Consider the following 27916-nt stretch of genomic DNA (forward strand, 5'->3'; position numbering starts at 1 on the left):
GTACTCCTCCCATGTATTCACGTCTTCCTGGATGCCTCACTATGGAGCCCCGTCCCGTCTCCCTGGCCTGGCATCTGTGTCTCTGGAGGAGGGATGGGGAGCAGGACTGCTCGAGTTCCTGCAGAAGGAGAGGCTGGGCGCTGGGGCTGGGGAGCTGTGGATTCCTTCTGCACCTTGGGCTGGAGTGAGGGATGGGGCCCCACAGCCAGCGGGAGCCAGCTCCCTGTGGGGAGATTGCTCAGGCAGAGGGGCCACAGGGAAGGTGTTGGACTCAGGGGCTTATAGATCCTCTAGGTTCATCCAGCCTTTCCCCCAGAGACTTATTTTTGCCCCCAGCAGTGTGGCTTGTGGGAATCTTAGTCTTCTGACCAGGGGAAAGGTTGGCGTGCTGCAGTCCATGGGGTCACAAAGAGTCAGATAGGACTGAGCGACTGAACTGAACTGACCAGGGATTGAACCCGGGCCCTTGGCAGTGAAAGTGTCAAGTCCTAACCACTGAACTGCCAGGATTTTCCCTTCCCAGCGATTTGATGACTTAGGCTAAAAGCAAGAGTTTAACATGGAAAAACTTTGGTACATCACCACTTAAAAATTGTGAACCTGAGAATGTGATTTTTCTGCCCCCAGTTCCTCCTGTCTCACATGGAAATAATAACCATCCCACAGGACTGTCTTGAGCCTGTTCATCGAGCTTAGCCTGTTTTAGACATAAAAGCACTAGTCTATGTTAGCTCTCTTGAATCTCTTCTTATCTTATCATTCATTCATTCAATAATGCTTTATTGAGCCCCTCCCAGTCAAATGTTACTCTCCAAAAGATAATTGAGGGGGAGTGTAATGAAGAAACTGTTCACAGATAAGTGGGCATGGTTAAGGGACTGATGATATGCCCAGAGGGTGGCAACAGAGGGAAGCCCTTCTTACCCCTAAGCCTGAGGGGCAGAGGGATGAGGCTTTGTCATAGGAGCCTGGAGAGAGTTCTAGCAGCAGCTGTAGCTGAAGGTCAAAGAAAACAATCGGGACCCAAACTGTGGCCCAGCAGGGTGGGAGGGGAACAGATACCCAGCCTTGGTCTCTCTCCATCCTCCAGTCTCCTAGCAGTGCTTCTCCAAGGATGAACCTAGCTTGAAGCCAGAGGGTCAGGGAGCCCAGGTGATCCAGTCCACAGGTTTCAGCCTCCTGGGACTCAGAGCAGACCAACAAAGGCAGAGAAGGAGTGAGGGAGGGGCCAACAGCATAACCAGCACATGGCCATGTGGGATCCATGGTACTGGGTGCTGGAGTGTTCTAAAAAAATGAGGAAGACAGAGGTCTCTACTGGGGAGCTTGCTGGATTCCTGAGGACAGGCTGGTAATAACCAGCTGCTTATAATTCCAGAAAGAAATGAGTGTTTTGTCTATGTTATTTTAAAAGTGTGACTATCATAGACTTTAAAGTGAGCTGTAATGATTTCCACCTGTTGTTCCTGCCTTTGTACAGTCCCCTCCCTCTGAGTGTGGGTGAGACCTGTGACCACAGACTATGGCAAAGGTGATGGGTGTCACTTCCTTGATGAGATTCCATTATATGAGATTCCATTTTAGCAGATTACAGAGAGGATCTCCTCGCTCACTTGATAAAATAAGCAGCCATGTTGAGGAGTCTATGTAACAAGGAACCGTGGGCAGCTTCTAGAAACTTTGGGCAACTTCTCAGACCTGAGAGTGTCCTCCAGACAATGTCCAGCAAAGAGCCGTGGCTTCAGTCCTACAGTCACAGGAAATTAGATCTACCAAAGACCTGGATGAGGTAGAAGTGGATGCTTCCCCAGTCAAGGTTTCAGATGAAAACATAGCCCAGATGGTACCTTGATTCCAGCCTTGTGAAATCCTGGGCAGAGGACCCCGTTGAGCCATGCCTAGACTCCTGATCCACAGAAGCTGTGAGATAATAAATGTGCATAGTTTGGAGCTGACAACTTTGTGGGTAATTTGTTATGCAATATAGAAAACTAATAGAACACATAAGCAAGATGTCAGAGTGCTGAGGCAGGGAAGGTGAATTCTGCAGAAATTCAGAAGGCTTCACATAGGAGGTGGCTTTTGTGCTCACACATGAGTAAGGAGGATATAAGCAGAGATGGAAAGATGAGCAGTCACCTCCTCTGACCTCTTCATTTCAAACCCTGGGCCTGAGAGGATTCTGCAAGGACATGGATCCTAACCTGGGTCCCAAGCAAAATAAAGGGAGGAGCCCTCTCTGTCCTCTCACCCCCAGAAAAAAACATGCTCTGGAGAACTTGATCAAAGCAGGCAGATCCCAGTGTCCCTCTCCCCTGCAATGCACCTTAAGTCAATAGGTTTAGGTGAAAGAGAAGTAAAACAGTCCCATTTGATTCTTTTTTCAAAAATGGTTATCTTCTGTTTATGTGAGCAACATATATACATTATGAACTGTTATTTTTCATTTTTTAAATTTATTTTGGCTGTGCAGCGTGGCTTGCAGGATCTTAGTTCCCCAACCAGGAATTGAACCTTGGCCCTAGGCAATGAAAACACCGAGTTCTAACCATTGAATTGCTGGGGAATTCCCATGAACCATTTTTTGAGACGCAGATTATTTTTTTAAAAGCAAAGATTAAAAAATCACTGGTGATCTCATAACTTAGAGATGACCCTGTTAACATTTTGGCGGTTTCCTTCTCATCATTGGTATGTTCACAAGTGACAAGGACGACAGTATTGACGTCATCTCATCTCAGTCTTTCTCTCTCTCTGGTCTTCTAAAGGGGCATTCTTAACTCAGGTCCTTTGGATAAACTTTCTCAGGATAGTGGGCAAAAAGAGCTGTAGAACTGGACAGGAGATCATCTAGTGGATAATGGAAAGGAAGAAAACTGCTCCCTGGGGGAAAACCAGATCTGAGAAGGCAGACAGACCTGGTCCAGAGCACATAGCCCCCCACCCCATCCCATCCTCAGTTATATCTGGGGCCAGAGAAACAGCCCCCAGAGGTTCCTCTGCTCTCAGGGAGCTTTGTCTCATTCCATCTGAAGCATCTTGATCAAGGAGGGAAATCTCTCCCTAGGTGCCCAGGGTTCTGCTTCCGGTGGTTCCTCTGTGCCCTGAGCTGTTAGAAGGGGGTGTCCCCCTGAGAGAGAGCTTCTAGGGCTGAGCAATATTCAGGGGCACAGACCCCATCACTCCAGGCTCCTCCCCCCACCCAGCCAGCGCTCACAGCCCGTGGATACACAGGACTGGGCCCTGATGGCTGGAAGGCTGTGACTGCCCTTCCTTGTTGAGCTGGGCCATCTCTCTGAGCTGACCTCTCCAGGCCCAGTTCCTTCTTTCCAGTTCTTAGGAAGTGATCTTAGGATGACAGCCTGACACTCTTCCCACAAAATTGTAAAAGAACTACCATCTTCCTGGTGCCTCCATCCTCAAACTGCCTCTGAGGGTTTTAATTTGCTTTTTTTTTAATATGTTTTTGATGTGGGCCATTTTAGAAGTCTTCGTTGCATTTGTTACGGTGTCGCTTCTGTTTGATGTTTTGATTTTTTGGCCGTGAGGCATGTGGGATCTTAGCTCCCCAAGAAGGAATCAAACCCAGGGATCTAACCTGCACCCCCTTTATTGGAAGGCAAAGTCTTAACCACTGGACTGTCAGGCAAGCCTCCTCTGGTTTACTTTTTTATTTAAATGAAGAGAGGGTGGTCCATGTAGCAGATGAGAGAAGCAGACAGGGAAGGGACAGGACCGAGCTAGGGCTTAAGTGCCCTTGGATGCTGGCTGGGGACTTCTCTGGTGGTCCAGCAGCTAAGAGCCCACGCTTCCCACGTGCCACGACCAAGAGTTCGCATGACACAACTAAAGATCTTGCGTGCTGCAAGTGAGACCTGGCAGTGCAGCTAAATAAATAAATATTTTTAAAATTATATATATATAATAGTCTATGGCCAGAGAGTATCCCAGTAGAGATCAGAGAAAGATGTTGCGGCATAGATGGGCTTCTATTCTCAGCCAGGGACGCTTCCAGGACCAGCAGGTAGCGGCACACTCATGCGCCTGTGTGCCTGCATTCACACACATACACACACACACATGCCCCAGGCCACTAGGCACACACTGTGTCCCCTCCCCCATGCCCCTGAGTGGCGATGGTGTCAGGTTTAGAGTGAGGTGGAGGGCTGAATTCAAGCCTTCCATGATGGGAAAGATGCAGCTTCCAGGAAGCTTTCAGTTCAGTTCAGTTTAGTTCAGTCACTCAGTTGTGTCCGACCCTTTGTGACCCCATGAATCACAGCACGCCAGGCCTCCCTGTCCATCACCAACTCCCGGAGTACACTCAAACTCATATCCATTGAGTCGGTGATGCCATCCAGCCATCTCATTCCCTGTCATCCCCTTCTCCTCCTGCCCCCAATCCCTCCCAGCATCAGAGTCTTTTCCAGTGAGTCAACTCGTCGCATGAGGTGGCCAAAGTATTGGAGTTTCAGCTTCAACATCAGTCCTTCCAATGAACACCCAGGACTGATCTCCTTTAGAATGGACTGGTTGGATCTCCTTGCAGTGTGTGGTCAAAACAGGACCAGTGTGTGTGTGTGTGTCTCTCTGTGTGTGTGTGTGTGTGTGTGTGTGTGAGGCTATGTGTATTTGTACAGTTTGATGTAAAAGGGGTTTCCCTCTGACTTATCTGGTCTCATCTGGGGAGCCCATAAACTCAGCATCACCCAGGCCCTCTCATATATTAACTATCCGTGGTGTGATTGGAACCCCTCTGTCTTGACGGCCAAGTGCAGTGCACGCCTGGGTAACTGTACACAGCAGTCCTCTCAAGGGCCCTCAGTTGGCCCAGCTCTGGAAAAGAGACCAGATCCCTCTCACAGGAACCTCAATTCCATGTCCAAGGACAGGAACCAGAAACACTGAGCACCCATTCAAACCAGAAAGGAGTGGACGTGACAGGATCAGAACAGCTGTTGGCTGGCCACCCACTTTGTCCCCATTGGGAGGGATCAGGAGATTGCAAATTGGGTAAGAAAATCCTCTCACCTCCAGCTCAAGACTGTAATCCTGGGCCTCTGGTCCCCTAAGCTTTGTTCTATTTTCGCTCCTCTTCTCAGAGTGAGCAGGTCTCCATTGGCTGCAAGGATTTAGTGGGGACTTTTAACACGAGGTCTCCGGCAGCCCTTGGATCTGGTGTAAGCTTGCACAGTCCCCGTGACCTCCTCTCTTCTGCTTACCTCCTCTAGTCATTTCCCTGCACTTTGGGATTCGTCAGGCCCTTCCTCGCTCAGATCTGGGGAGTTCAGGCTTGTGAGCGAGGAGGCCCCAGTGTTAGGAAGCCCAACCGCGCTGGTGTGGGGACCAGCAGTGAAAAGAACCGATTCCCCTTGGGCATCAGCCTCCCGCAGGCCTGAGCGATGGGGAACATTATGGACGGTAAGTCGGTGGAGGAGCTGAGCAGCACCGAGTGCCACCAGTGGTACAAGAAGTTCATGACAGAGTGCCCCTCCGGCCAGCTCACCCTCTACGAGTTCCGCCAGTTCTTCGGCCTCAAGAATCTGAGCCCGTGGGCCAGCCAGTACGTGGAGCAGATGTTTGAGACCTTTGACTTCAACAAAGTGAGCCGGGCTCTGGGTGGGGAGTGCTACAGGGATGCCCCGGAGCTAGTGTGGGGGTGGGAGGGGCAGGTGTGAGGATGGCTGGAGGAATGACTGTTTATCTGGGAGACTGACTGTCTACGCCAGTGACTCCAGTTTTCTAATGTCCATTGAGCACCTACTGTGCGTCAGGCACTGGAGGTTTGGAAATGAATCAGCCCTCATCCCCAGGGAAGAGAGAGAGGGACCCTGGTCAGTGCACTTGGAGGCTAAACGTTGGTTTCCTGCCTCTTCCACATGTGCAGTTTAGCCCAGAACAAGCGTGAACACTTACAAGACAGTCGTCAGGCACCTACTAAGTGCTTGGTGCTGCAAGGCCTTGGTGCACTAAAGCCTGGTGCCTCCGCACAGGCCCTCAGATGCTCCCAGGATGCAGAAGGCAGAGGGGCGGGGGGCAGAGAGCAGGGTGATGAGCTTCAGGCCCGCTTCAGGTCTGCTGGTCTGGGGTGGGCAGGTCCACGTTGTTTGGGTCACCCATCCCATGATGATCTGCGGACCCGAGAACTGGGGACAGTCAGGGTTGCCTGGTCACCGGGGAACCCAGGCCACTCCAGCTCCCAAGTCCCCAGTGACCTCAGTTCATCCTAAGAGGACCTGTGCAGTCTGTGCAGTGGTCAAATTTTAGACGTTTTCCCAAGGGCTCACCTGGATGCAGCAGGTGAGGGCTTCCTGAGAAGACAGAGGGGGCACCGTAAGTTTCCATCTCTAGTTTTCATCAGCTGGGTGGCCTTGGAGCCCATTTCTTCCCCGCTCTGCCTCAGCTTGCTGCTGCTAAGTCACTTCAGTCGTGTCCGACTCTGTGCGACCCCATGGACTGCAGCCTACCAGGCTCCTCCGTCCATGGGATTTTCCAGGCAAGAGGACTGGAGTGGGGTGCCATCGCCTTCTCCCTGCCTCAGCTTATTCACCGTCAAGTGTCACGGACATCAGGAGCATTAGTTAAGATGCTTCTTGGTATTTCAGAGCAAACCTTCCATTTATTTGGAGCAATTCAGTCAGCATGTAGAGGTAGAAGAACATAAATCCATACCCCCTGCTGGCCCCCACCTCGGCTGCTGCCTCTTCCAAGGTGAGGACAGGGAGCTGCCAAGTGTCCACTGCACGCTGGGGAGACATTGCCCAGAGCTTTTCTGGCTCCCCTCGCTGCCCAGAGGGTACCAACATCATTGTAGATGGGGCTTCGAGGGAAAGCTGAGGCTCAGAGGCTATTTAAAAACTCACTAATGTTTAGGATCAAGGGGCCAAAGCAGCTTATGGGCTTTGAGTCCCAGCCTCAAGGGCAGCATTATGGTGCCTGAGGGCTTTCCTAAAAGGAGTGCAGGGTCAGAGTACTGGAGCCCAAGGTAAAGAGACCAAAAAGGGATGGCATCCTCACACTAGACCCCTGAAATACTCCAGAAGAAATGATCTCTCCTGAAAAGGTGTCAGAGTCCATGGTTGAGCCTCAACTCATTATACCCAAATGCACTGAAAGAGCTCAGCTTCTTGCCTGTTAAGGAAAACCTTTGGATCAAGATAACCCTTTGGATCTCAGATCTAAGATGACACTTATGACACTGGGGTGGGGCAACCCCTCAACCCTGTATTTGGCTAACTGAGTCATTCAAATGCTAGCTCTTCAATTTCTATCACACGTAAGCGCCACTGGTGACTCAGATAGTAGAATTTGCCTGCAGTGCTGGAGACCCGGCTTCTATCCGTTGGTCAGAAAGATCCCCTGGAGAAGGGAATGGCAACCCACTCCAGTATTTCTGCCTGAAGAATTCTATGGACAGAGGAGCCAGGCAGGCTACAGTTGACGGGGTCACAAGCAGTCGGACACAACTGAGCAACTAATACTTTCACTATTTTTTAAAGCACCACTTGTATTGTCCCAAACCCGACCTCTTTGATTCTACTCACGTCCCCGCCTTAGGGCCTGGGTTCCACCAGGCACTCTTCCTCCAGAATTCCGCTCAGCTCACACCTTCCCCAGCTGCAAGGCTCTGGTCAAATGTCTCCTTTCCACTGATACCTGCCCTGATGTCCTGGTTTCAGCATTATTTAACTGGGACTAGTCCCCACCCTGGCATTTCCTCAACCTTCCCTTTTCTCCTAGAGTATGTCTCGTCTTCGTGTTAGAAGATGATGTTGAATAACATTTAGCTGCTATGATTATGGTCAATCTCCCTGATGGAATGTGAGCTCCACAAAGGCAGGGATTTCTGTCTTTCTTTTTCATTGCTTTATCTATCCTTTGCACATAGAACAGTGCCTGGAACACAGTAGGAGCTCAATCAGTATTTTTACTTAAGTGAATGACTATATGAGGAATTATGAGTTTTATGGACTACTTATATATAATATATACTAATTAACATTCATACTTGCTAAACTGAAGAGCATCTTTGTCTTGTACACTGAAGGCAGAAATCACACTTTGAACACTACTTCCACCCACTGTCACCAGCAAAAGGCAGTGGGGCAGGTTGGCTACAAGATGAGACCCAGGACTAGGAAGTTTTGATACAGAAGACTGGAAGTTTTGGGTAGTGCAAACAATAGCCCTTGGGCCTATTTTTGTCAATGAAGTTTTGTTAAAACATACCACAGGCATTCTTTTCAGATCATCAAAACTGAAATACGTGCTATGTGGCCCTTTGTAGAAAAAGTTTGCCAGCCCTTGAACTAGAAGAGAGTTGTATCCTAGGGTACTGTCCAGGTGGTCAGGGTTTGGAGGTACAGCCGTGAGTAGGGAATGTGACCAGGGCAGCCCACATATGCTTTGCTTACTTCAGAGTTTTGCCTGAGCTTGATTGTGCGTGGCAATCACACAGGTGCACACAAATCAATGTAAATCTCCCATCCCTGCATCTGAGCACTGGGTGGCAATTAGGAGACTCAGTTTATTAATATCTATTTTTATTTATTTATTTTTTTGACTGCGCCACAAGGCTTGTGGGATCTTAGTTCCCCAACTAGGGACTGAACCCACGCTTTCCTGGCAGTGAAAGTGCCGAGTCCTAACCACGGGACAACCAGGGAATTCTCAAGGAGACTCAGTTTCTAGGCAAGGCTTTGTCATTCACTAGCGTGTGACCTAACCTCTCTCACCTTCAGCTTTTCATCTGAAAATAGAGATAGAAATACCCAGAGGTGGTTGTGAGATTAAATGAGTAAAGTGAGTGAAACACACATCACCTGAAGCACACAAAACAAATTAGTATTGTTGTAGTCTTATTATCAATCTAACCCAGACCACAATCCTGAAAAGCACACACTGTCCTTCTGTCTCAGAATTGAGACCCTGAGGCTATCTAACTTGTCCAAGGCCACACCTCTCCCAAGACATGGTTTAGGTCTTTCTGGCACAAACGCACATACCTTTCCATTACCCCATTCTGGCCATTTTTTTATTACAAAAATTATAAAATTAAGAAAAATTTTAATTACCATGAAATGACAGCTCATTGTAAAAGTTTCCAACAATATAGAGAGATAAAAAATGAAAAGCAAAGTGTCCTTACCCTGTGTCCCCTTGCTTGGGGGAAATCTCCACAGTGGTAAGAAAGCAAACCTCTTGCTTCTCTCAGCATGGCTGCAGGGGGGCCTGGCTCCACCATGACAAAGACCCTGAGAGGAGGGTTGGTCAAGGGGTGATTGAGGGACTTTCCTGGTGGTCCAATGGTTAAGATTCCACACTTCCACTGCAGGGGACATGGGTTTGATCCCTGGTTGGGGAACTAAGATCCTGCATGCCCCATGGCACAGCCATGTGTAGGAAAGCCCTTGAACATGAGGAAACACCCTGAAAATATTCACTATGATTTTGACTTCCATCGTGGAGCTCAGAGTGGTTGAGGCCTCACCTAAGGCCAGCACACGATCGGGAGCTCTTAGAGGCCTTCCTGTCCCATCTCTGCCACGTCCCTAATAATAGTACCCCAGCCTCTGCTTGCACACTTTCAGGGACAGGGAGTTCATTACTGTACGAGGCTGTCCCTTCCACTGTGGGCAATTCTGTCTGTTAAAGAGTTCTTCATACAGATTCCAAACCTGCCACTCAGTAACTTCCCGGTTCCAGAGTGAGGGTTGTGAGTAAGTGGGGCAATAGAGGTTGGAATCTGGGTTCACAGGCTCTGAGTCCAATACCCCTTTGCTTTCAGCGCTCATCCTCTCTGCAAGACACAGGCTTCCCTTTCCCAGCTTCACTTTACTTGGCAGAAGGTAGGCAGAAGCAGGCCTGCGTTTCCTGCTTCCCTGACCCTATTGGTAGGGCTGGCAGGGCCAGGTGGAGAGTCAGCTGCTGAAAATATGGGGGCTCCTGGGGAAATATTCTGCAGGTACGTCTTGTACCACCTTCCCCCATGGCCAATCCCTCCAAGACTCAGTGAGGGCACGACCTCCCCCAGGAAGCCTTTCTGCTGCTTTTGCCTGGTCGCTCTCCTGTTCTGTGATTCCATAATGTCCCGTCCAGATGTGCTGTCCCTGAACATATGTCATGATGGCACCATGATTTCCTTATAGTGATGGTAATAATAATGTATGTGTTAGTCGTTCAGTCATGTCTGACTCTTTGCGACCCCCAGGGGTATAGCCCGTCAGCCTCCTCCGTTCATGTGATTTTCCAGGCAAGAATACTGGAGTGGGTTCCTTCTCCAGGGGATCTTCCTGACCCAGGGATCAAACCTGGGTCTCCTGCCTTGCAGGCAGACTCTTTACCATCTGAGCTACCAGGGAAGCCTTGGTAATAATAGTAATAATAGCTGAGATTTACTGAGTGCTTACTATGTGCCAGGCAGTGTTGAGGGCCTTACATACCTGCATTTATTTAAGTCCACATCAATTCCATGGAGTTGGGAGCTATTATAACTACTACCGATCAAGGGTCAGAGTCATGTTGAATCCTTCCTCCCAGATCCTACTTATTTGAGAAGGTGGGGCCAGGATTCCAGCCTGTGTCCTCAACGCTGCGTGCCCATCAGGACGGGCTTTATTTTACTGAGTTCTGAATCCTCGGTCTATCAGAGCACCTAGTGCTCAGTATGGAGAAGGAAATGGCAACCCACTCCAGCGTTCTTGCCTGGAGAATCCCAGGGACAGCGGAGCCTGGTCGGCTGCCGTCCATGGGGTCGCACAGAGTCGGACACGACTGAAGCGACGCAGCAGCAGCAGCAGCAGCAGCAGTGCTCAGTAAGCTTCCAAGAATAAAGGGAAGAAGGAGAAAGGCGCTCGATGCCTCCAAATCTACCTCTATCCCTTATCCAGGAGCGTTAGAGCGCATCCAAATTACGCCCCTATTCCTAGGGGGTTCGTGTCTCAACTACACACATCTTGCAACCACACCCACCAAACTGGAAGGGCTGAAGTTTGAGGATCACAGCGATGGCTGGAACCAAAGTACCTGTGAAGTGATAGCAATAAGCCATTTACACTCCAGTGGGGGGTTGGTTTATCGGAGACGCTCAGCGTCTCCAGGGCTCCTGGGGGGCTCCGGGGGCGGGGCCGGGGGCGGGGCCTGGGCTCAGCGTCTCCTGGTTCCCCCAGGGGCTCCGGGCCGGGGGCGGGGCCGAGGGCGGGGCCTCGGCAGAGGGGCTCAGGCGGCCACGCCCCCCGCCCAGGACGGCTACATTGATTTCATGGAGTACGTGGCGGCGCTGAGCCTGGTCCTCAAGGGGAAGGTGGAACAGAAGCTGCGCTGGTACTTCAAGCTCTACGACGTGGACGGCAACGGATGCATCGACCGCGACGAGCTGCTCACCATCATCCGGGTAACTCCAGGTGCCGAGGGCCGGGCAGGGGCGGGGCCGAACTGAGAGCCGGGGCTGGGTCTTCAGCTGGCTGCGGTCGGTCCGCGGGCTCGGAAGGGGACGGGATTGAGACTCAGGGTCCCCGCGGCGGCTCGGGCCTTCACCGGCTGCGTGACCTGGGCCAGGTTCCCCTGGGCCTCAGTTTCCTCTTCTGCACCAAGAGCTGTAGAAGCGCATCCCCTGCTCCGTCTGAGGCCACGGGCCACCTTGACCTCTATTCCCCTCGCTCCCCGACTGTCCCGTCGGGAGCTTGACGAGATCTCTCTGCCCCATCCACCGCTGAGACGAGTTCGAACGGGTCCTCTCACTTCTTCCCTTCCAGGCCATCCGAGCCATTAACCCCTGCAGCGACTCGACCATGACCGCCGAGGAGTTCACCGATACAGTGTTCTCCAAGATTGACGTCAATGGGGATGGTGAGAACGCGCTGGGGCTCCCCAGGGGAAAGTTCACTGGGGCTGTCACCAGGCTCAGAAAGGGAGAGGGCAGGAAGGGAGAGGGAGGCACAAATCGGCCGCTGCTGGCTACCTCCTCCGCCTGCCTCCGCCCTGGCCACAGAGCTGGCTTTTGGGGATGTCTGCACCAGACTTTGGTCTCCGGCTCCTTGGCCGGCTCTGTTCACAGCCACTTCCTCCAGCCTTGGTTCTGTCCCCCTTACAAGACTAAAGCTCTGGGCCCCGGTCAGCAGACGTGAACGCCTCCTGCCCATGATGCCCTTTCTTTCCACCCCAGGGGAACTCTCCCTAGAGGAGTTCATGGAGGGCGTCCAGAAGGACCAGATGCTCTTGGACACGCTGACCCGAAGCCTGGACCTTACCCGCATTGTGCGCAGACTCCAGAATGGAGAGCAGGATGAGGAGGGGGCTAGCGGTAGGGAAACGGAGGCCGCGGAGGCCAACGGCTGAGCTCACTGCCTGCTCTTTCTGTACTGGGGAGGGTGTGTACGGTGGTGCCTGGTGTTTCACTGTTGTTTTAATACTAGATAGAGTCTACTGAACTCAAAGGCTCAGCTCATTTCTTAGGGGTCCATGGTGGCAGCACAGAGGCAGTGGTCCAGAGCGGGGTACCTTTCCGGAACTCTCTGTTTGATTCAGCTGGTGGTGACTGCTCCTTGCTGGGGGCAGCCTTCAGCATCCGTCAGGCTCCTCCCTACTCCCTTCCTGCACCTCCCTCAGCTTTTACCAACTCTTCCACTGAGCTTCTATGGTTCCACGCTCTTTTAGACACGGAAGCTCTGAGGCAGAGGTGGGCTTTCCCAGGACTCCAGCGGGACCCTGCAGATCTGGTGGCTGCAGCCTTCAACTGGGTGCTGTCACATGCCCGTCCTGCCCCCAGCATCCCGGAGCCTATTAGAGTGGTCTGTGTTGATTCATTCCTCCCTTCAACAAGCGTTTCTCGAACAGCTACTTATGTTAATGCTAGAAGTTACACGTGCAAAGAAGAGGACATTTTGCATCCTCAAGAAACTCACAGCATCCTTATCAAACAATATGCCAAGAGCAGTTATGATACTATAGACAGTCCTCCTTAATCCATCAGGAATCTGTATTTATTCAGAAGTGATTGCACAACACTCTCATTCTTCCACTGCTGGCTCCTCAGTGCCACGTGGTACCACATGGTACCCCATAGGACTGCAACTCAATGGCAAGTGTCCCAACCATCCCTGATCTAACCTAAATCCCTCTTACCACAGTGAGACCTGACACCTGTTGGGAAGTGGAACAGTCTCTTACAGGGGGCCCTCTCCCCATTCTTTGCACACTCCAGCTTTAAGAACACCTGACCAAGACCCTGGGGAGAGACACAGGCTGGAGTAGTTGTGATCACTATTTTCAGAGATGCTCTTTCCTTCTGAACTTTGAGTCTTCACTTCAGCTGGGTGTGGGGGAGGTTCTGGGAGCAAATGAAAAATCCAAGGGGGTAGAAGGGAGAAAACAAGGGGAAAATAGGGGGTGGAGCCCCAGCCTGCAGAGAGCCCCCTGGGATGGAAGGGAGGGGGCATTCCATTCACACCTGTCCTGTCCATCACGTGGACTGCTCTAGAATGGAAGTCAGCCGGGGCCGGAGTACATGCAGGGAGGGAAAGTGGAGCTCAATACCAGGGGCAAAAGGGAGTTGACATTTCTGCTTCTTCTCTTGGTGGCTGCCTCTTGGGAAATGCTGGAGGTCAGAACTGGGAGGGTATCTGGATAGAATTAGGACATTTCCCCAACCTCATTCACATACCATCTTCATGATTTGGGGCATATCTGTGTCCCAACTGGATTACTATTATTTTTTAATTGATTTTTTTAACCTTACATTTATTTCTACAGTTAACTTTATATGGATATCATGCCCATGAAATCACAGGATCTACAAATTAGTTTTATTCTTCATACTTAGACACAAAAACATATCTATTTACATAGGTTTCTTGAGTTCCTCAGTACCGCCACCTGCAACCAGAGTGACTGCCTTTTTTTTCTTTTATTTTTTGGATGCACTGCATGGCTTATAGGATCTTAGTTCCTGACCAGGGATTGAATCCAAGTCCTCAGCAGTGAAAGTACAGAGTTCTAACCCATGGATTGCCAGAGTGACTGCCTTTTAATCTAGTTTCTGTATGGAGGTTGCACATAGAGTTTGTATAACAAAAGGAATCCCATATCTTAAAAAGTAATAATCTGAAAACTCCTTTTCGAGTCCAGCCTGCTCATGGTTCAGACAAAACATCCAGGTCAGGGGAAAGAAATGCCTGCCGTGGGTCACACAGGAGTTGGAGGCAGAGCCTGTCCTAGAACTCAGGTTGGCAGGCCCCAGTTCTCCCCACAGATAGAAGAAAGGTTCCTCCATCCTTTAAGGAGACACACTTGGCTTGTGGGCTTGTGATGGCGAATTGTGGAGGGTCCATTCTGGGGGTGGGGGTTGGAGAGCTGAGTGTGAGGGATGAGGGGTAGGGAGTAGGGAAGGAGGGTTGGGAGGGGCTGGCGGAGCAGCACCAAGGCAGAGCTGAAACAGCCCCTTTAAGTACAGTCTAAAACAGTAACCCACTCCAGTATTCTTGCCTTGAGAATCCCATGGACGGAGAAGCCTGGTTAGGCTACAGTCCACAGGGTCGCAAAGAGTTGGACATGACTGAGCGATGAAATGGAACGGAACGGACCCCCTCCAAGGGGAGGAAGAACAGTCCTTGGGATCCTGGGGGGGATGTAATTGTTATCCATCCCTTCTCCCCAATTCCTACCTTTTCTTCAGAGTCAACAACACCTGCCAGTCCCACCCTTCTACTAGTCAGTTTCACACTGCGTGGGCATTTTCATTGCTAATTTCATCTATGGAACCCCTACCTCTAGATCTCTGTGCTCCCAGCTAAGATCCATGTAGGAATCAGTGGGAACCCCACAGTCACCTAGCAAGGCCTAGCTTTCCCAGAAGCAGCTGAAGGGGGAGAGGAAGCCAAGTCCCTTCAGTACCCCATGAATCCTCCCAATGGATCAGCCCTGTTGGCCATTTCAGACTAATGACCCCTGCCTTCCCCACTCAGCTCCACCCCCTGCAAGGGGAGGCCAGGAAGTTCAAACCAGGATAAGAGTGGGCATAAACAGGTTGAACCAGTGACCCTCCCACTGCTCTGGAAACCTGGTGAGCCTGGAGTCTTGGAGGGTTCCCAGGGCCCCGGAGTCCTCAGAACATGGCACTTTTCCGCCTCTGCTGAGAGATCCAGCTACTGGGATTCAGATCCATCTGCAGCATCTTCATCACCCACTTGTCACGACGGGCACCTTCAACGAACTCATTCAGGGACAGCTGGCCTGCGCAAGGGGTAGGAAGGACAGTCATGCCAGGTCAGGGAATGGAAGAAATGGGTTGGGGATGTCCACAGATGAGCCTGCAGTCTCAGGGCCTAAGCTTGGGCTTTCCTCCAGGAGTCTCCTGGAACCTCCAAGGGTTTCTTCAAGGGACTTGCTTTGCAAATGAATTCAAGTTTTACTTTTGCACCTGGGGCCCTTGAAATGTTCTTTTGCAAATGAATTCAAGTTTTACTTTTGCACATGGGACTCTTAAAATGTTTTTGAGGGCTCTTCTGGGTGTGTTCCTAGCCAACTGCCTCTTTGCATAGTCTGGGGCTGGGGCGCTGAGCTACAGCGATGAGAGTCCAAGTACGTGACCCCATTTACTCCTTTCAGTTATTCCCCTTTTCCAGGTGAGGAAACTGAGACCAGACCGAGAGGGTAAATGAAGCATCCTGGTCTGCCTGACTCCAAAGCTCCTCTTCTTCCATGGCACTTGCCTGCAACTCCAGTAGGAGTTTTAATCCCTCTTACAAGCCTCACGGGGCTTCCCCGGTGGCTCAGCACTAAATAATCCATCTGCAATGCAGGAGACGCAGGAGATGCTGGTTCAATCCCTGGGTCGTGAAGATCCCCTGGAGGAGGGCATGGCAAGTCACTCCAGTATTCTTGCCTGGAGAATCCCCATGGACAGAGGAGCCTGGCGGGCTATAGTTCATAGGGTCGCAAAGAGTCAGACACAACTGAAGTGACTTAGCATGCACGCACGCAGAAGCTTCACGTGCTAGGGAAGCCCATGCTAGTGACATTCTTGTTATTTTATATTCTCTTCTCCACACCCAACTCACTGCCGGGAAGTGAAGGGCCTAGTCTAAGGTGACGAGTAGAAAGTGGGATGACCCAGGATGGGGAGCCCCCCGCCCTTGCCCCACCATCATCTCTGCTCCAGTTACCATCTCCATTTTCATCCACCAGAAGGAAGATCCTGTCCACGACCTCCTCGGGCGTGAGCAGCTTGCCTTGCTGTTCAGCCTCCATCTCCACACTGCAGGCTTTCTTCAGCTTGTAGATAGACTGTGGGAGGGATGCCAGTGACATCCTAGAGACCCTGAACGCTCTGCCCCAACCCACCCCCCGCCATGACCCATGTCCCTCGGCACCTCGTCCTCAGCACTGCTCCCCAGTCTGTACATCTGAGAATCATGGGACCCAGGTCCAAACTAAAAGTGACCTGTGCTAAGGCCGTTTCCTAGGGTTCACGGCCTAATCCCCACCGAAGAGTTCCTGGCTTCACCCACTGCCCCATTCCCACGCCATTGGTGTTTCCACTGTGAGCATCAGAGTTGACACCCAAAACCTCTAATGAAGGCACAGGGATGGCCTACCCTCCACTTTACAGCAGAAGACATGGAGATTTCAGTATATTTGTGGGTGTGTGTGAAGTGCATGCGTGTGAGATAGGATGATGGGAGACACAGGTGTTTGGGTTGGAGGGAAAAGCACAGGTATCTTCCTCGCCCTGTTTCCGGCAACGAGGCAATGCCTGTTTCCGGCAACAAGGCAATGTTTGGAAGTGAAAAGGGGCGGAGACAGACAGACACGAGGAGTATCCTCAGGCCTTGGCTGGGGCTCTCCTAGGACAGAGGTGTGCGCTGGGGGTCCCCACGTCCTCACTGCCCAGCACAGCGCATGGCACAAAGCAGGCACCACTACAGGCAGCCCAGCATCTCCCAGTAGATGAACTTGGGCAAACCACACTACCTCCACGGGCCGATTTCCTTTTCTGTAAAATGGGCCAACATCTCCCTCCTCAGAGTGAAGTTCTGCAGAGTAAGAGGCTAATGAGGGTTTCGTGCAGAGGCTGAGCCAGAGCACTTTTTCCCCTTGCTCATTCTTGCTAGTAGTCAATCAGCTTTGTTGATCTTTCCAGAGAACCTACTTTTGCTTTCGTTGACTTTCCTTGTGTGTTTGTGTTCTGTTTTGTTAATTTCCATTCTTTATTAATTCTTTTCTTTTGCTTTCTTTGGCCTTACTTTTCTTTTTTTTTAATTTGTTGAGATGACTTCTTGGATCGTTGATTTTCATTTCAGACTCTCATTTTCTAGCATATACATTTTAAGGCTACAGATGTTTCTGTAAGCTCAGCTTTAAGCTGTATTCCAAAGTTTTGTTATGTTAGTATCATTGCTCAGTTCATGATATCTTGTGTGTGTGTGATACTATTTTTTTGATTCATGGAGTATTAGTATTAGAAGTAGCGTGATTTTCAAACAGATGGGGATTTTCTCATTCTCCTTTTGTAATTGATCTTCAGCTAAATTTCATGGTAGTTGGAAAGCACACTCTGAATGATTCCAATGCCCCTTCCCACTCCCAGGCCCAGGGGCCCCCCTTCAGCGTCCAGCATGCCCAGGTGCCTGCCCCGCCCCCACCCCTCAGCAGACACTGACCTCCACGATGTCCAGCAGCTCCTGGCGGTCGATGCAGCCATTGCGGTCCTTGTCGTAGATCTTGAAGGTCCACTTGAGCTTGTGCTCCAGGGTGCCCCTCAGCACAAGGTTCAGGGCTGCCACGTACTCCAGGAAGTCAATGGTGTTGTCCTGCATTGGGGGTGGGAGCTGTGAGGCTCCCTTCAGCCCCCCACCCCGTCTCCCAGGAGCACTGGTGGGAACTCTATCCCAGGCCACCATCCCTGAAACTCAGGGCTTGGCCTCCCCGGTGCATGCATGTGCCTCTGCCTCTGTGCTCATGGTGTTCTCTGACCTGGGATCCACTCTCAGTCTCCATGATCACCCAGTCCTGCCTGTCCTTCAAGGCCCAGCTCAATGGTCCCCTCCTCCAGGAAGCCTTCCTTCTCACACCACTTCAGCCACAGTGACTGCCCTCTCCCTCTTCTGACACTCCCAGCTGTTGTTGTTTTAGTAGCTAAAACAGTCAATCCGAAAGGAAATCAACCCTGAAAATTCATTGGAAGGACTGATGCTGAAGCTCCAAGACTTTGGCCACCTGATATGAAGGGCCGACTCACTGGAAAAGACCCTGATGCCGGAAAGATTGCAGGCAAGAGGAGAAGGGGGTGACAGAGGATAAGATGGTTTGATGGCATCGCTGACTCAATGGACATGAGTTTGAGCAAACTCTGGGAGACAGTGAGGGATAGGGAAGCCTGATGGGCTACAGTCCATGGGATTGCAAAGAGTCGGACATGACTTAGTGACTAAACAACAACATGGACTGTAGCCCACCAGTCTTCTCTGTCCATGGGATTTCCCAGGCAAGAATACTAGAGTGGGTTGCCATTTCCTTCTCCAGGGGATCTTTCCGGCCCACGTCTCCCGCACTGGCAGGCGGGTTCTTCACCTCTGACCACAGGAAAGGCCAGCACCTACCATCTCTTCTACCCTTAAATGCTCTGTACGCATGTCTCATTCTCTAGCAACAGTCTATCCTCCAGGAGAAACGAGAGGGGTTTACATTGCTTCTGTTTCTCCTCCACACCTACTACAATGCGACCTCTGCCCAGAGTCTCATAACTATTTACAAATTTATAAAGAAATGACTGACTAAGTCTGAATATAAGACTGACATAGTTTTGAAAGGAGATTAGAAAGCAGGACCTCACATATTTCAAGGCTGGGATCTCAGCTCTCCAAAAATTGGAATCATCAGCTCCCCCAGGAGCATCTGTCATTCCCATGACTTTGTAATCAGAATGGCATCACTAGCCCAGAGCCCCTCTGTCCCACTGGGTCAGGCTAAGTGGGAGCCTCAATCCCTGTTCAAGGGGTGCCTGGGTGGGCAAGGTATGGACAACAGGAGAATACAGCCCCACATGAGCGAAATAGCAAAAGCTTAAGGAAAAACCAAGAAAATAAAACGAGCCTACCTCAGCACCTCCAGAGTTTAAATCAACATCCTTTATATAATTCCTCTGGTCCTCCATCCTCCTCACTGTGTAAATATTTACCTAATTGAGGTCAGGCTGTAGCTATAGTTTTAGTTACTGGATTTTTATTTTTAAAGTTCCCATGCCTTCAAAATTATTTAAAATAATACCTTTTTCTTTCTTTGAGGAGTACTGGGCAGTCCCTCTTGTTGAACATGGTTTTGATATTTTACATTACACAATGAACATCTTGTGCATATGTATTTTTTCTTATGTCTCTGGTAATTCCTGTAGGGCAAATTCTTAGCAGTTGCTATTTGTTCTGTTTTTTTCCCCTCTAGTCTTTAATGCAGTATTTTTGTAGGTATATAAGCTCTATGAATTTTTAAATTGATGTGTAGTTGATGTACCATATAAGTTCTAGGTATACAATATTGTTGTTTAGTCGTTAAGTTGTGTCAGACTCTTTTTCGACTCCATGGACTGTAGCCCACCAGGCTCCTCTGTCCACAGGATTTCCCAGGGGAGAATATGGGAGAGAGTTGCCATTTCCTTCTCCCAGGGGATCTTCCCAACCCAGGAATGGAACCCGAGGCTCCTGCATTGATAGGAGGATTCTTTACCACCGAGCCACAAGGGAAGCTCCTGGATAGTGATTCATAATTTTTAAAGATTATACTCTATTTGCTGTTCTTATAAAATATTGGCAATATTCCCTGTGTTATACAATATATCCTTGTAGCTTATTTATGTAATAGTTTGTGCCTCCCAATCTCCTGCAGCTGCATTGCCCCTACCTCCTTGTTCTACAAAATTGTATGACACGTGTAGACACATGTAGATACGTAGATACCAGTAACTCTCAACACAGAGAACCTCTCTTGTGTTACCTCTCAAAGGTCACATCTTTCTCCCAACCATAACACTTGGCAACCGCTGTTTTGTTCTCCATCAATAATATTTCCACTCTGAAAAGAGTATAACAATAGAATCATATAGTGTGTAATTTTCTTTCACTCAGCACAGTGCCCTGGAGATCATCTCAGTCACTGTAAGCATCAACAGTTCCTTTTTTTTTAAATTGCTGAATGGTGCGCCATTGTATGAATGGTCCCTAGTTTGCTTTCTGTTTGCCCATTGACGGTTATTTGGCTTGTTTCCTGTTTTTTTTTCCCCCCAGCTTTATTGAGGTATAATAGCCTTTTAAAGAACACTGTGTAAGTTGAAGGCGTACAGTGTGGTAATTGGTTGTCCTTTAAAAGACTATTTTCATTGGTAATTATTATTTGTTAGGCTTTCTAAAAATAGATCTTAGGTTTCTTTTTATTGGCCATGCCCATGCCCTGGGGCGTATGGGATCAAACCTGCACCCCCTGCATTGGGAGCATGGAGTCTTAACCACTGGATCACCAGGGAAGTCCCTTAGGTTTCTTTTTAAATAAGAATTCAGTTAGAAAATTATGCAGAATGGACCATTTGTTTTACATACATCATCTCCCTCAGGTCCGTTATCCCCATTTCATGGATGAGGAAACTGAGACTCAGAGGTTTAATAAGTTTCCCAAGAAATTCCCACCCAGCAAGTGGCAGAGTCTTTCAAACTACATGCCTTCTGCAGTTCATCAGGTTGGGCGAGATTTCTTACTCCACGCAATGTCTATTACTGTGTGGTGGCTAGCACCAAGGGGAGTAAAACACACAAACCCCAAATTACCAGCGGATTTCTACTCTTCAGATCTCTAGATTTCCCTTCATTCTTTGTCTAGAACTTTCTGTTCTCACAACATCCTGTCTCAACATGATACGGTTTCCACAATGACCCCTCACCTTACATGAGTCTCAGTGTGGAGCAGCCCTTTCCTGACAAGTGGTCTCACGTGTGAGTTTACTTCAACCCCAGGACCAGTTCTGGGAAGCTCCCAGCAGGGGCTATGCTCATCTGCTGTGCACGCGCTCTCGTCAGCTTCAATTACCCACAGAGGCTGAAGATGACGGAAACGCCTGTCTACTCAAGAGCTGGAGCAGAAGTGACAAGCGTGTGATCTGCTCTGTGGGATTACCTGCCTCATTTCTCCCTGAATTGGCTGCATTTGTGAATCAGCCCTGACCTCCCCCCAGCACTCGTTACATAAGGACCCTGAAGGACATTTGACCTTCATTCTTCCTTTTCCTCCATCCAGAGCATTACGGGCAAGCAGCAGAGATGCTGTTACTGCCTCCACTAGGAGGGAGCACAGCAGCAGAGACCAGGTGCCCCTACCTCCTTGCCACCACAAAACTCTGTTTTTACCACCACAGATCTTGACGTGTGAGCTAAATCTAAGAGCTCTTTTGATTTTATCTGCCCCAGAAATCTCAGATCAATTGCCCAGAAATGAGACTTGCTGATTATAAAGGTTCTGAGGTGGGAAGTGGAGTCGGGCAGGAGTTTGGAGACAAAGACTAAGCAGGAAAAGAAAAGGAAGAGGCTTAGCTTCTGACAGAGGAGCTGAAAACACCTGCCAGGAGAGCTCTTCCTGACAGCACGAGGCCAACTAATAGAGAGAACGGACAGTGGAGATGGAAAATTATCAGTGGATGCCAAAGTTAGGGGCTGATCACTTGATGAGCAATAGGAAGTTCACTTGGTCTCAAAGTATTAATATCTCCCTATAAGATGCTTATTAATTAGAAAGGAGAAATAGTCACTTTACAGTGGTGAAATCTGGCAGACACCACATAGCTAAATGATCCAAGGGACAAACCAATATCACGTGCCTTCTAATGTCACATGCTCAGAAGCACATCGCATCTCTTCTGGGGCATTAATTTCTGCCAGAAGTGTAACCTGCATCTCATCACAAGGCAACACAGGGTAAACCCAGATCATTGACTTGTGGTCTTTAAAAATGTCAGAGTCAAATAAGATAAAGAAAAGCTGAGACTAAAGGATCCAAAGGGCATCAGGTCCGGGGCGGGGGGTGGGGTGGTGGGGAAGGGAAGGGATGGACAAATTGGAAGATTAGGATTGACATATATACAGTACCATGTGTAAAAGAGATAGCTAGTGGGAGCCACTATAAAGCACAGGAAGCTCAGCTCGGTGCTCTGTGATGACCTAGAGGGGCAGGATGGGGGTGGAGTGCAAGGGAGGCTCAAGAGGGAGGGGGAATATGTGTGCGACGGCTGAGTCACTGCACTGTACAGCAGACACTAACACAGCATTGTAAAGCAGTTATACTCCAACTTTTTAAAAAAGGCTAATGGGGAGATAGGACATTAAATGCAATGTGTGATCAAACTTAAAAAAAAAAAGGTTGTAATAGATGTCATCAGGACAGTCAACCAAACATGAATATAGATTGTCAATTAGATAACAGAACTTATTAATGTTGAATTTCCTGAGTTTGATCATTTATTAGGTGAAGAGAATGCCCTTGGTTTTAGAAAATACATATTAGTATATTGGGGTAAAAGGGTGTGATGTCTATATAATTCTCTCTAAAAAATACATATATGCAAAATAGACACATATATGAATACATTGTGTACATGTATATATATATAATACATCACAGAGAAAATAGTAAAGCAAATGAGTCAAATGTAAACAATTGGGGAATTTTGATAAATTGTAAATGGGAATTACTTGCACTATCCTTATACTTTTTCTGCAAAGTTAATGTCACCAAGATTAAAAAGTTATTTTAAAGATGACTGATGAATATTATATGCTAACTAGGAAGAAATGAGGTATAAGAGGTGGCAGCTGTTTTATTTCCAGGGGCTTCATAATCCCTTTGAAATCCTGAATTGTTATTATATTGAATTTTTAATGAATTTGAAGAAAATGGATAAATGTACGGGTGTGAACCTTGCCACATACGACCTGATATATTTGTTTACTTTTCTTTTGACATTCAACACTTCAAAAAAATCATTTCCTTTTCTTAAACAGCCTAACAGACTGCCTTCTGGGCAGGAACGCTTTCCTGGGATGCAGGACCCCTGAGTTTAAGATCTTGGACAAATCAGTTCACTGAGTTTGGAGTAACAACCTCGGCCTGCTCCCTTTCAGGGCTGCTGCTGACTCAGAGACGTCTGCAGAAGGAACTCTGGGAAGGCTGAAACTCAGTTGAGATCTGGAGTTAGGGTTCACCGCCAAGCTTTTTGTTCCGGCGATGATGCTGACCCCGCCCTACCGCCCTCTACAGGCGCAGAGCGGATGTGCCCTGACAGTACCAGGGGCAGAAGGAAGAAAAGCGTTAGCCGCGCAGTCACTTCCGAGTCTGCGACCCCGTGGACTGCAGCCCGCCAGGCTCCCCTGTCTATGGTGCTCTCCAGGCAAGAATACTGGAGTGGGGAGCCATTCCCCTCTCCAGGGCAGGGTGGGAACTAAGAAGCGTTCCCAGTGACTCACTCTGAAAAGTGAAGCTCTCCTTCTACACAGAAGTGGGGTATCCACTGCTTTATCCAGATTGATTATCTAGGTCAAACCCACTGGCCCCTCAATTTGAAGGAGTGAAACAGGGGTCTGAGGTAAACTTAATGGTTTAAAGGACTGTGGAGGCACTGGACTGGATGGCCTTAAATAATGAAGGGGTTTCAATGTTTAGGGGCTTTCCTGGTGGCTCACATAGTAAAGAATCTGCCTGTAAAGCCGGAGTCCTGGGCTGGCTCCCTGGGTTGGGAAGACCCCCTGGAAAAGGGAATGGTAACACACTTCAGTATTCTTGCCTCGAGAATTCCATGGACAGAAGAGCCTGGTGGGCTTACAGTCCATGGGGCCATAGTCGGACACAACTGAGCGACTTTCACTTTTACTTTTTTCTATGTTTAAATTCAATCCCCAGGTGTGCATTTATAAAATATAGTATCTTCTTAGCTCATGGTGCCAACCAAGGACTTGTAGAAACTCTGTAGATGAATGATTTCATGGAATCTTCCATGGGCTTCCCTGTCGCTCAGATGGTAAAGCGTCTTCCTGCAATGTCGGAGACCCAGGTTCAATCCCTGGGTCGGGAAGATCCCCTGGAGAAGGAAATGGCAACCCACTCCAGTACTCTTGCCTGAAAAACTCCATGGACTGTCACCTGAGGAGCCTGGTAGGTGACAGTCCATGGAGTCGCAAAGAGTCATCCTGAGGAGCCTGGTAGGTGACAGTCCATGGAGTCGCAAAGAGTCGGACACGACTGAGCGACTTCACTTTTCTTTTTTCTTTCCATGGCTTGAAGAGCAGAAAGGGACTTCTGCAGTAATCCTCCAACCTCCAAGTCCAGGAAGGAACCTCCTCCAGCGTTCTGGGCTGGAAGAGCTGATCTGTCTCAATTAGAAGGACCCTCAGCAAAGGGGCACTCATGGGCTGTGCCAAGATAGCTCCGCCCACTAAACCCCTTATCTTTAGAGCAAGGGGAGCCCTGATGGATGCAGAAAAACCATGTCCTGTGACTGCAGAGTCCTGTCCATAAATACACGTAGAGACGACCCTGGGTCTTTCTGCAGAGCCTCCCTTCAGCTCTCAGGAAGAGGACAAGTCAGATGAAAGCAGAGAAATGGAAAGAAAAGATGGGAAGGAAGAATGATGGGAGAGAGAGAGAAGAGTTTGGGGGAAGAGTGAGACGGAAAAGGTGAGAGAGGATGGAGAGGAAGGAAGAGCCGAGGCCGAGCAGGAGGGCTGGCGAACGGAGCGCCCACCGGGAGTGCTCCTTTAGTCAAGGATGAGCCCTGAGCCCTCGGTCCTCCCCTCGGGGCGCCTTACCCCATTCTTGTCGAAGGCTCGGAACATGCCCTCTATGTATTGGGTGGCCTCCTCGTTGTCCGTGACCTTGAAGAAGCGCTTAAACTCGTGCATGAAGAGCGTGCCGCTGGGGCACTCCTCCAGGAACTTCTTGTACCACTCCTGCAGCTCCGCCACGTCCACCGTGCCGTTCTCCTCCGCCTCCTCCCAGCTGAACTGCTGCCCCATCCTGGCCCCAGGACGGCAGGGAGCAGAGTCTGTGCCTCCTGCTGAGACGCTGCCTATCGATTCCTTAGGCGAGGGCCGTCTTCCTACCTTTCCTCTGCTCTGCCAGCCTCTTCATCATCTGGCCAACTGAACGGAGGCGGGTGGCTGCGAGGGGGCGGGACCAGGCCAGCTAAGTGCCTTAAGATTAGAAGATTCCCCGGAAGGTCTGACCTCCGGTCAGCTAAGCTCCCCCAGCCTCACCCCTCCCTTCAGTCTGGTCAACCACTCAAGTAAGCTGTCCAGTAGATTCTGAAAAGGGAGAAGGGGTGGAAACAGAGGTAAGCAGATGGAGGGGGAATTGGGAAGGCAGGCTGGGACCCTCCCATCTTATGCATGGGCCCTATCACTTTCAGAAGGGCACTATGCATCTCCAGGGAGGCCCACCTTGGAGACACAGGAGACTCTGATATCCCAAGAAGAGGCAAGTATAACTTCTAGCCCATAAAACAGAACTGCTGGTGAGCTGGGGCTGGCCCTCCACTTGGTCTAGTGAGAAGCAGCAGGATCTGTGATGTGAAGGATTCTGGGTGAGCAGCTGTGTCCCCACGTTGTCAGTCCCCAGCACCAGGGGTCCCCAACCTCTGGGATCTAATGCCCAATGATCTGAGGTGGAGCCAATGCAATAATAATAGAAATAAAGTGCACAATAAATGTCATGTGCTTGAATCATCCCCAAACCATTCCCTGTTCCCAGTCTGTGGAAGAATTGCCTTCTATGAAAACAGTCCCTGTTGCCAAGAAGGCTGGGGACCGCTGTCCAGCATGATGCCTGAAGTTCCTTTACAGGCCAGACCCTTGGGTCTTAACCCATGACCCAGGGGAAGCTTGTAGTCTTAGTTACCAGACTACTAGGGAAGTCCCTTCTCTCTCCCAGAGGTGACTATTCCACCACCCTTCCAACCCTTGAAACTTCCTCTCACTCCCACATTCAGCTGATGACCTTGTCACATCCTTCACTTCACAGGGAAGATGCATCAGACACACCTCTCTGCACCTGCGCTCACACATCCAGCTTCTCTTCCTGGTTCGATGGATGCAGAGTCCTTTTCCCACTTCTCCACCTGTCAGCTCCTCTGCTTGGTTTCTAGCTGTCACCTCCTCTGCCCAACCAAGCACTACAAGTCCACAGCCATCCCTTTCTCTTCTGCACCCTCCACGGATCCTGCGCTAACGGATCATTCCCATCTGTAGACGTGCCTCAACATTACCCCTATAAAAACATAAGACAAAAATTCCTCCTTGACCCCACAGTCAGAGGCCACCTGTGACTCTCTGGGGCCTACTTTTGCCTTCATGGGTTATAAGATAAATATTGATAATTAAATAGTAAATAATTAAGTACTAAAAGTGCTATTTTGGGACTTCCCTGGTGGTCCAGTGGTTGGGAGTCCACCTGCCAATGCAGAGGACGTGTGTTTGATCCCTGGTCCAGGAACTAATATCCCATATGTCACGGAGCAACTAAGCCCGTGCACCACAACTCCTGAGACCATGCGCCCTGGAGCCTGTGCTCTTCAACAAGAGAAGCCACCACAGTGAGAAGCCCACGAACACAAATGGAGAGTAGGCCCTGTTTGCCACAACTAGAAAACGCCTGTGTGGCGCAAGAAAGACCCAGCACAGCCATAAACAGAAATTTAAAACATGAAGGTGCTATTTGGTAAAAAGAGGAATATAACCCAGTTCCAGTCCAGACTGCATTATATTATTTTTGAAAGAAATTAAAACATTTAAAAATATTGTGGGCCCTAGACACGGTGCCCACTAGATCCAACAGTCCTGCCAGTTACTGCTCCCCTCCAGCCGCTGTCCTCACCTCGGCCCCCTCTTACAAGAAAACCCCTCATGGAAGGTGTTATTTTCTGAAAATGGCACAGCAGTGGGTCTGGTCTCACATGTTCTTCGCATCATGGGGAAGAGCCTCTTTCTCCCCGTCTTCAACCTGAATGGGACTTTGTCATACTCAACGAAGAGAATGAGCAGAAGTGACACTATGTGACTCCTAAGGCTGGGTCATCAAAGGCAGTAGGGTTCACGCCTGGCTCTCCCGCAGGACTTGTCCTCGGAACGCAGCCATCATGTTGCGGGGAGGCCCAGGGCTTCTGGGTGACAGCCAGTGTCAGCCACCGGCTGCGTGGGGAGAGGGGGCCAGTGAACCTGCTGAGGCCTCCAGCCCTGGCCTTCCAGCCTCCCAGCTGATCCCACACAGGGCAGACCGTGTCCCCACAGAGCACTGACCAAACTGTCATGAAGCTGTGGCGTGTTGGGCATGTTTGAAGGTAGCAATAGATAACTGAACCTGTTTCACATCCCCTTCTTTTATAATTTTGGCTGCACTGGTCTTAGTCGCAGCACATGGGTTCTTTAGTTGCAGCATGTGAAATCTAGTTCCCTGACCAGGGATTGAACCCGGGCCTCCTGCACTGGGAGCTCAGAGACTTAGCCACTGGATCACCAGGAAAGTCCCTCCTCTTCATTTCTTATTCTCTCCTCAACTTACTCCAACTTGATGCTCATCCCCATCACTCCATGGAGAAGGTTTTATGATGACCAACTTTTCTTGTAGATTCAGCACCACTTCCCAAGTTCTTTCTTCAAACACTTCAGGGTTCAAGGACTCACGTGGAGCCTGGTTCCACTCCAACTTCACTGATTGCTCATCTCCTTTGCCAGCACCTCCTCCTTTGAAACCAGTCTCTCCATGCTTGGGCTTCCCAGGCTTGTCCTCAGGACTGTGCTCCTCTCTGCTCACATGTGCTCCCCAGATGAGCTCATTCACCCCGGACATCACACACCATTTGTAGCTTCCAGATTCAGGACCCCAGCTGCCTACCAAACAT

The 27916-nt window shown here is 49.7% G+C and overlaps 2 protein-coding genes across 2 annotated transcripts; one reads left to right on the forward strand and one right to left on the reverse strand.

Annotated features, from left to right (window-relative positions):
• The first annotated feature begins 261 nt into the window (after window positions 1-261).
• GUCA1A (guanylate cyclase activator 1A) lies at window positions 262-12392 on the forward strand. The gene is made up of 4 exons (XM_055407129.2): window positions 262-5603; window positions 11243-11392; window positions 11754-11847; window positions 12164-12392. Exons 1-4 carry the CDS (start codon window positions 5403-5405, stop codon window positions 12334-12336), a joined length of 618 nt encoding a protein of 205 aa, XP_055263104.1. The 5' UTR covers window positions 262-5402; the 3' UTR covers window positions 12337-12392.
• A 1471-nt stretch (window positions 12393-13863) lies between these two features.
• Window positions 13864-26570, reverse strand: GUCA1B (guanylate cyclase activator 1B). The gene is made up of 4 exons (XM_088831412.1): window positions 24831-26570; window positions 17658-17807; window positions 16161-16281; window positions 13864-15228 (listed from the first exon to the last, which is right to left on the reverse strand). Exons 1-4 carry the CDS (start codon window positions 25035-25037, stop codon window positions 15101-15103), a joined length of 606 nt encoding a protein of 201 aa, XP_088687538.1. The 5' UTR covers window positions 25038-26570; the 3' UTR covers window positions 13864-15100.
• Window positions 26571-27916: the final 1346 nt, after the last annotated feature.

The sequence above is a fragment of the Moschus berezovskii genome, chromosome 23 (assembly GCF_049115385.1).
Source record: "Moschus berezovskii isolate FMDL1 chromosome 23, NW_MosBer_1.0, whole genome shotgun sequence".
In the NCBI taxonomy this organism is placed as follows: domain Eukaryota; kingdom Metazoa; phylum Chordata; class Mammalia; order Artiodactyla; family Moschidae; genus Moschus; species Moschus berezovskii.

Coding starts and splice junctions, on each gene's coding strand:
- GUCA1A (XM_055407129.2), top strand. CDS start 5,403: ATGGGGAACATTATGGACGGTAAGTCGGTGGAGGAGCTGAGCAGCACC. Junction 11,393..11,753: donor AGCTGCTCACCATCATCCGG/GTAACTCCAGGT, acceptor CTTCCCTTCCAG/GCCATCCGAGCCATTAACCC. Junction 11,848..12,163: donor GATTGACGTCAATGGGGATG/GTGAGAACGCGC, acceptor TTTCCACCCCAG/GGGAACTCTCCCTAGAGGAG.
- GUCA1B (XM_088831412.1), bottom strand. CDS start 25,037: ATGGGGCAGCAGTTCAGCTGGGAGGAGGCGGAGGAGAACGGCACGGTG. Junction 17,808..24,830: donor GAGCCTTCGACAAGAATGGG/GTAAGGCGCCCC, acceptor CCCCCAATGCAG/GACAACACCATTGACTTCCT. Junction 16,282..17,657: donor AGCTGCTGGACATCGTGGAG/GTCAGTGTCTGC, acceptor TCCCTCCCACAG/TCTATCTACAAGCTGAAGAA.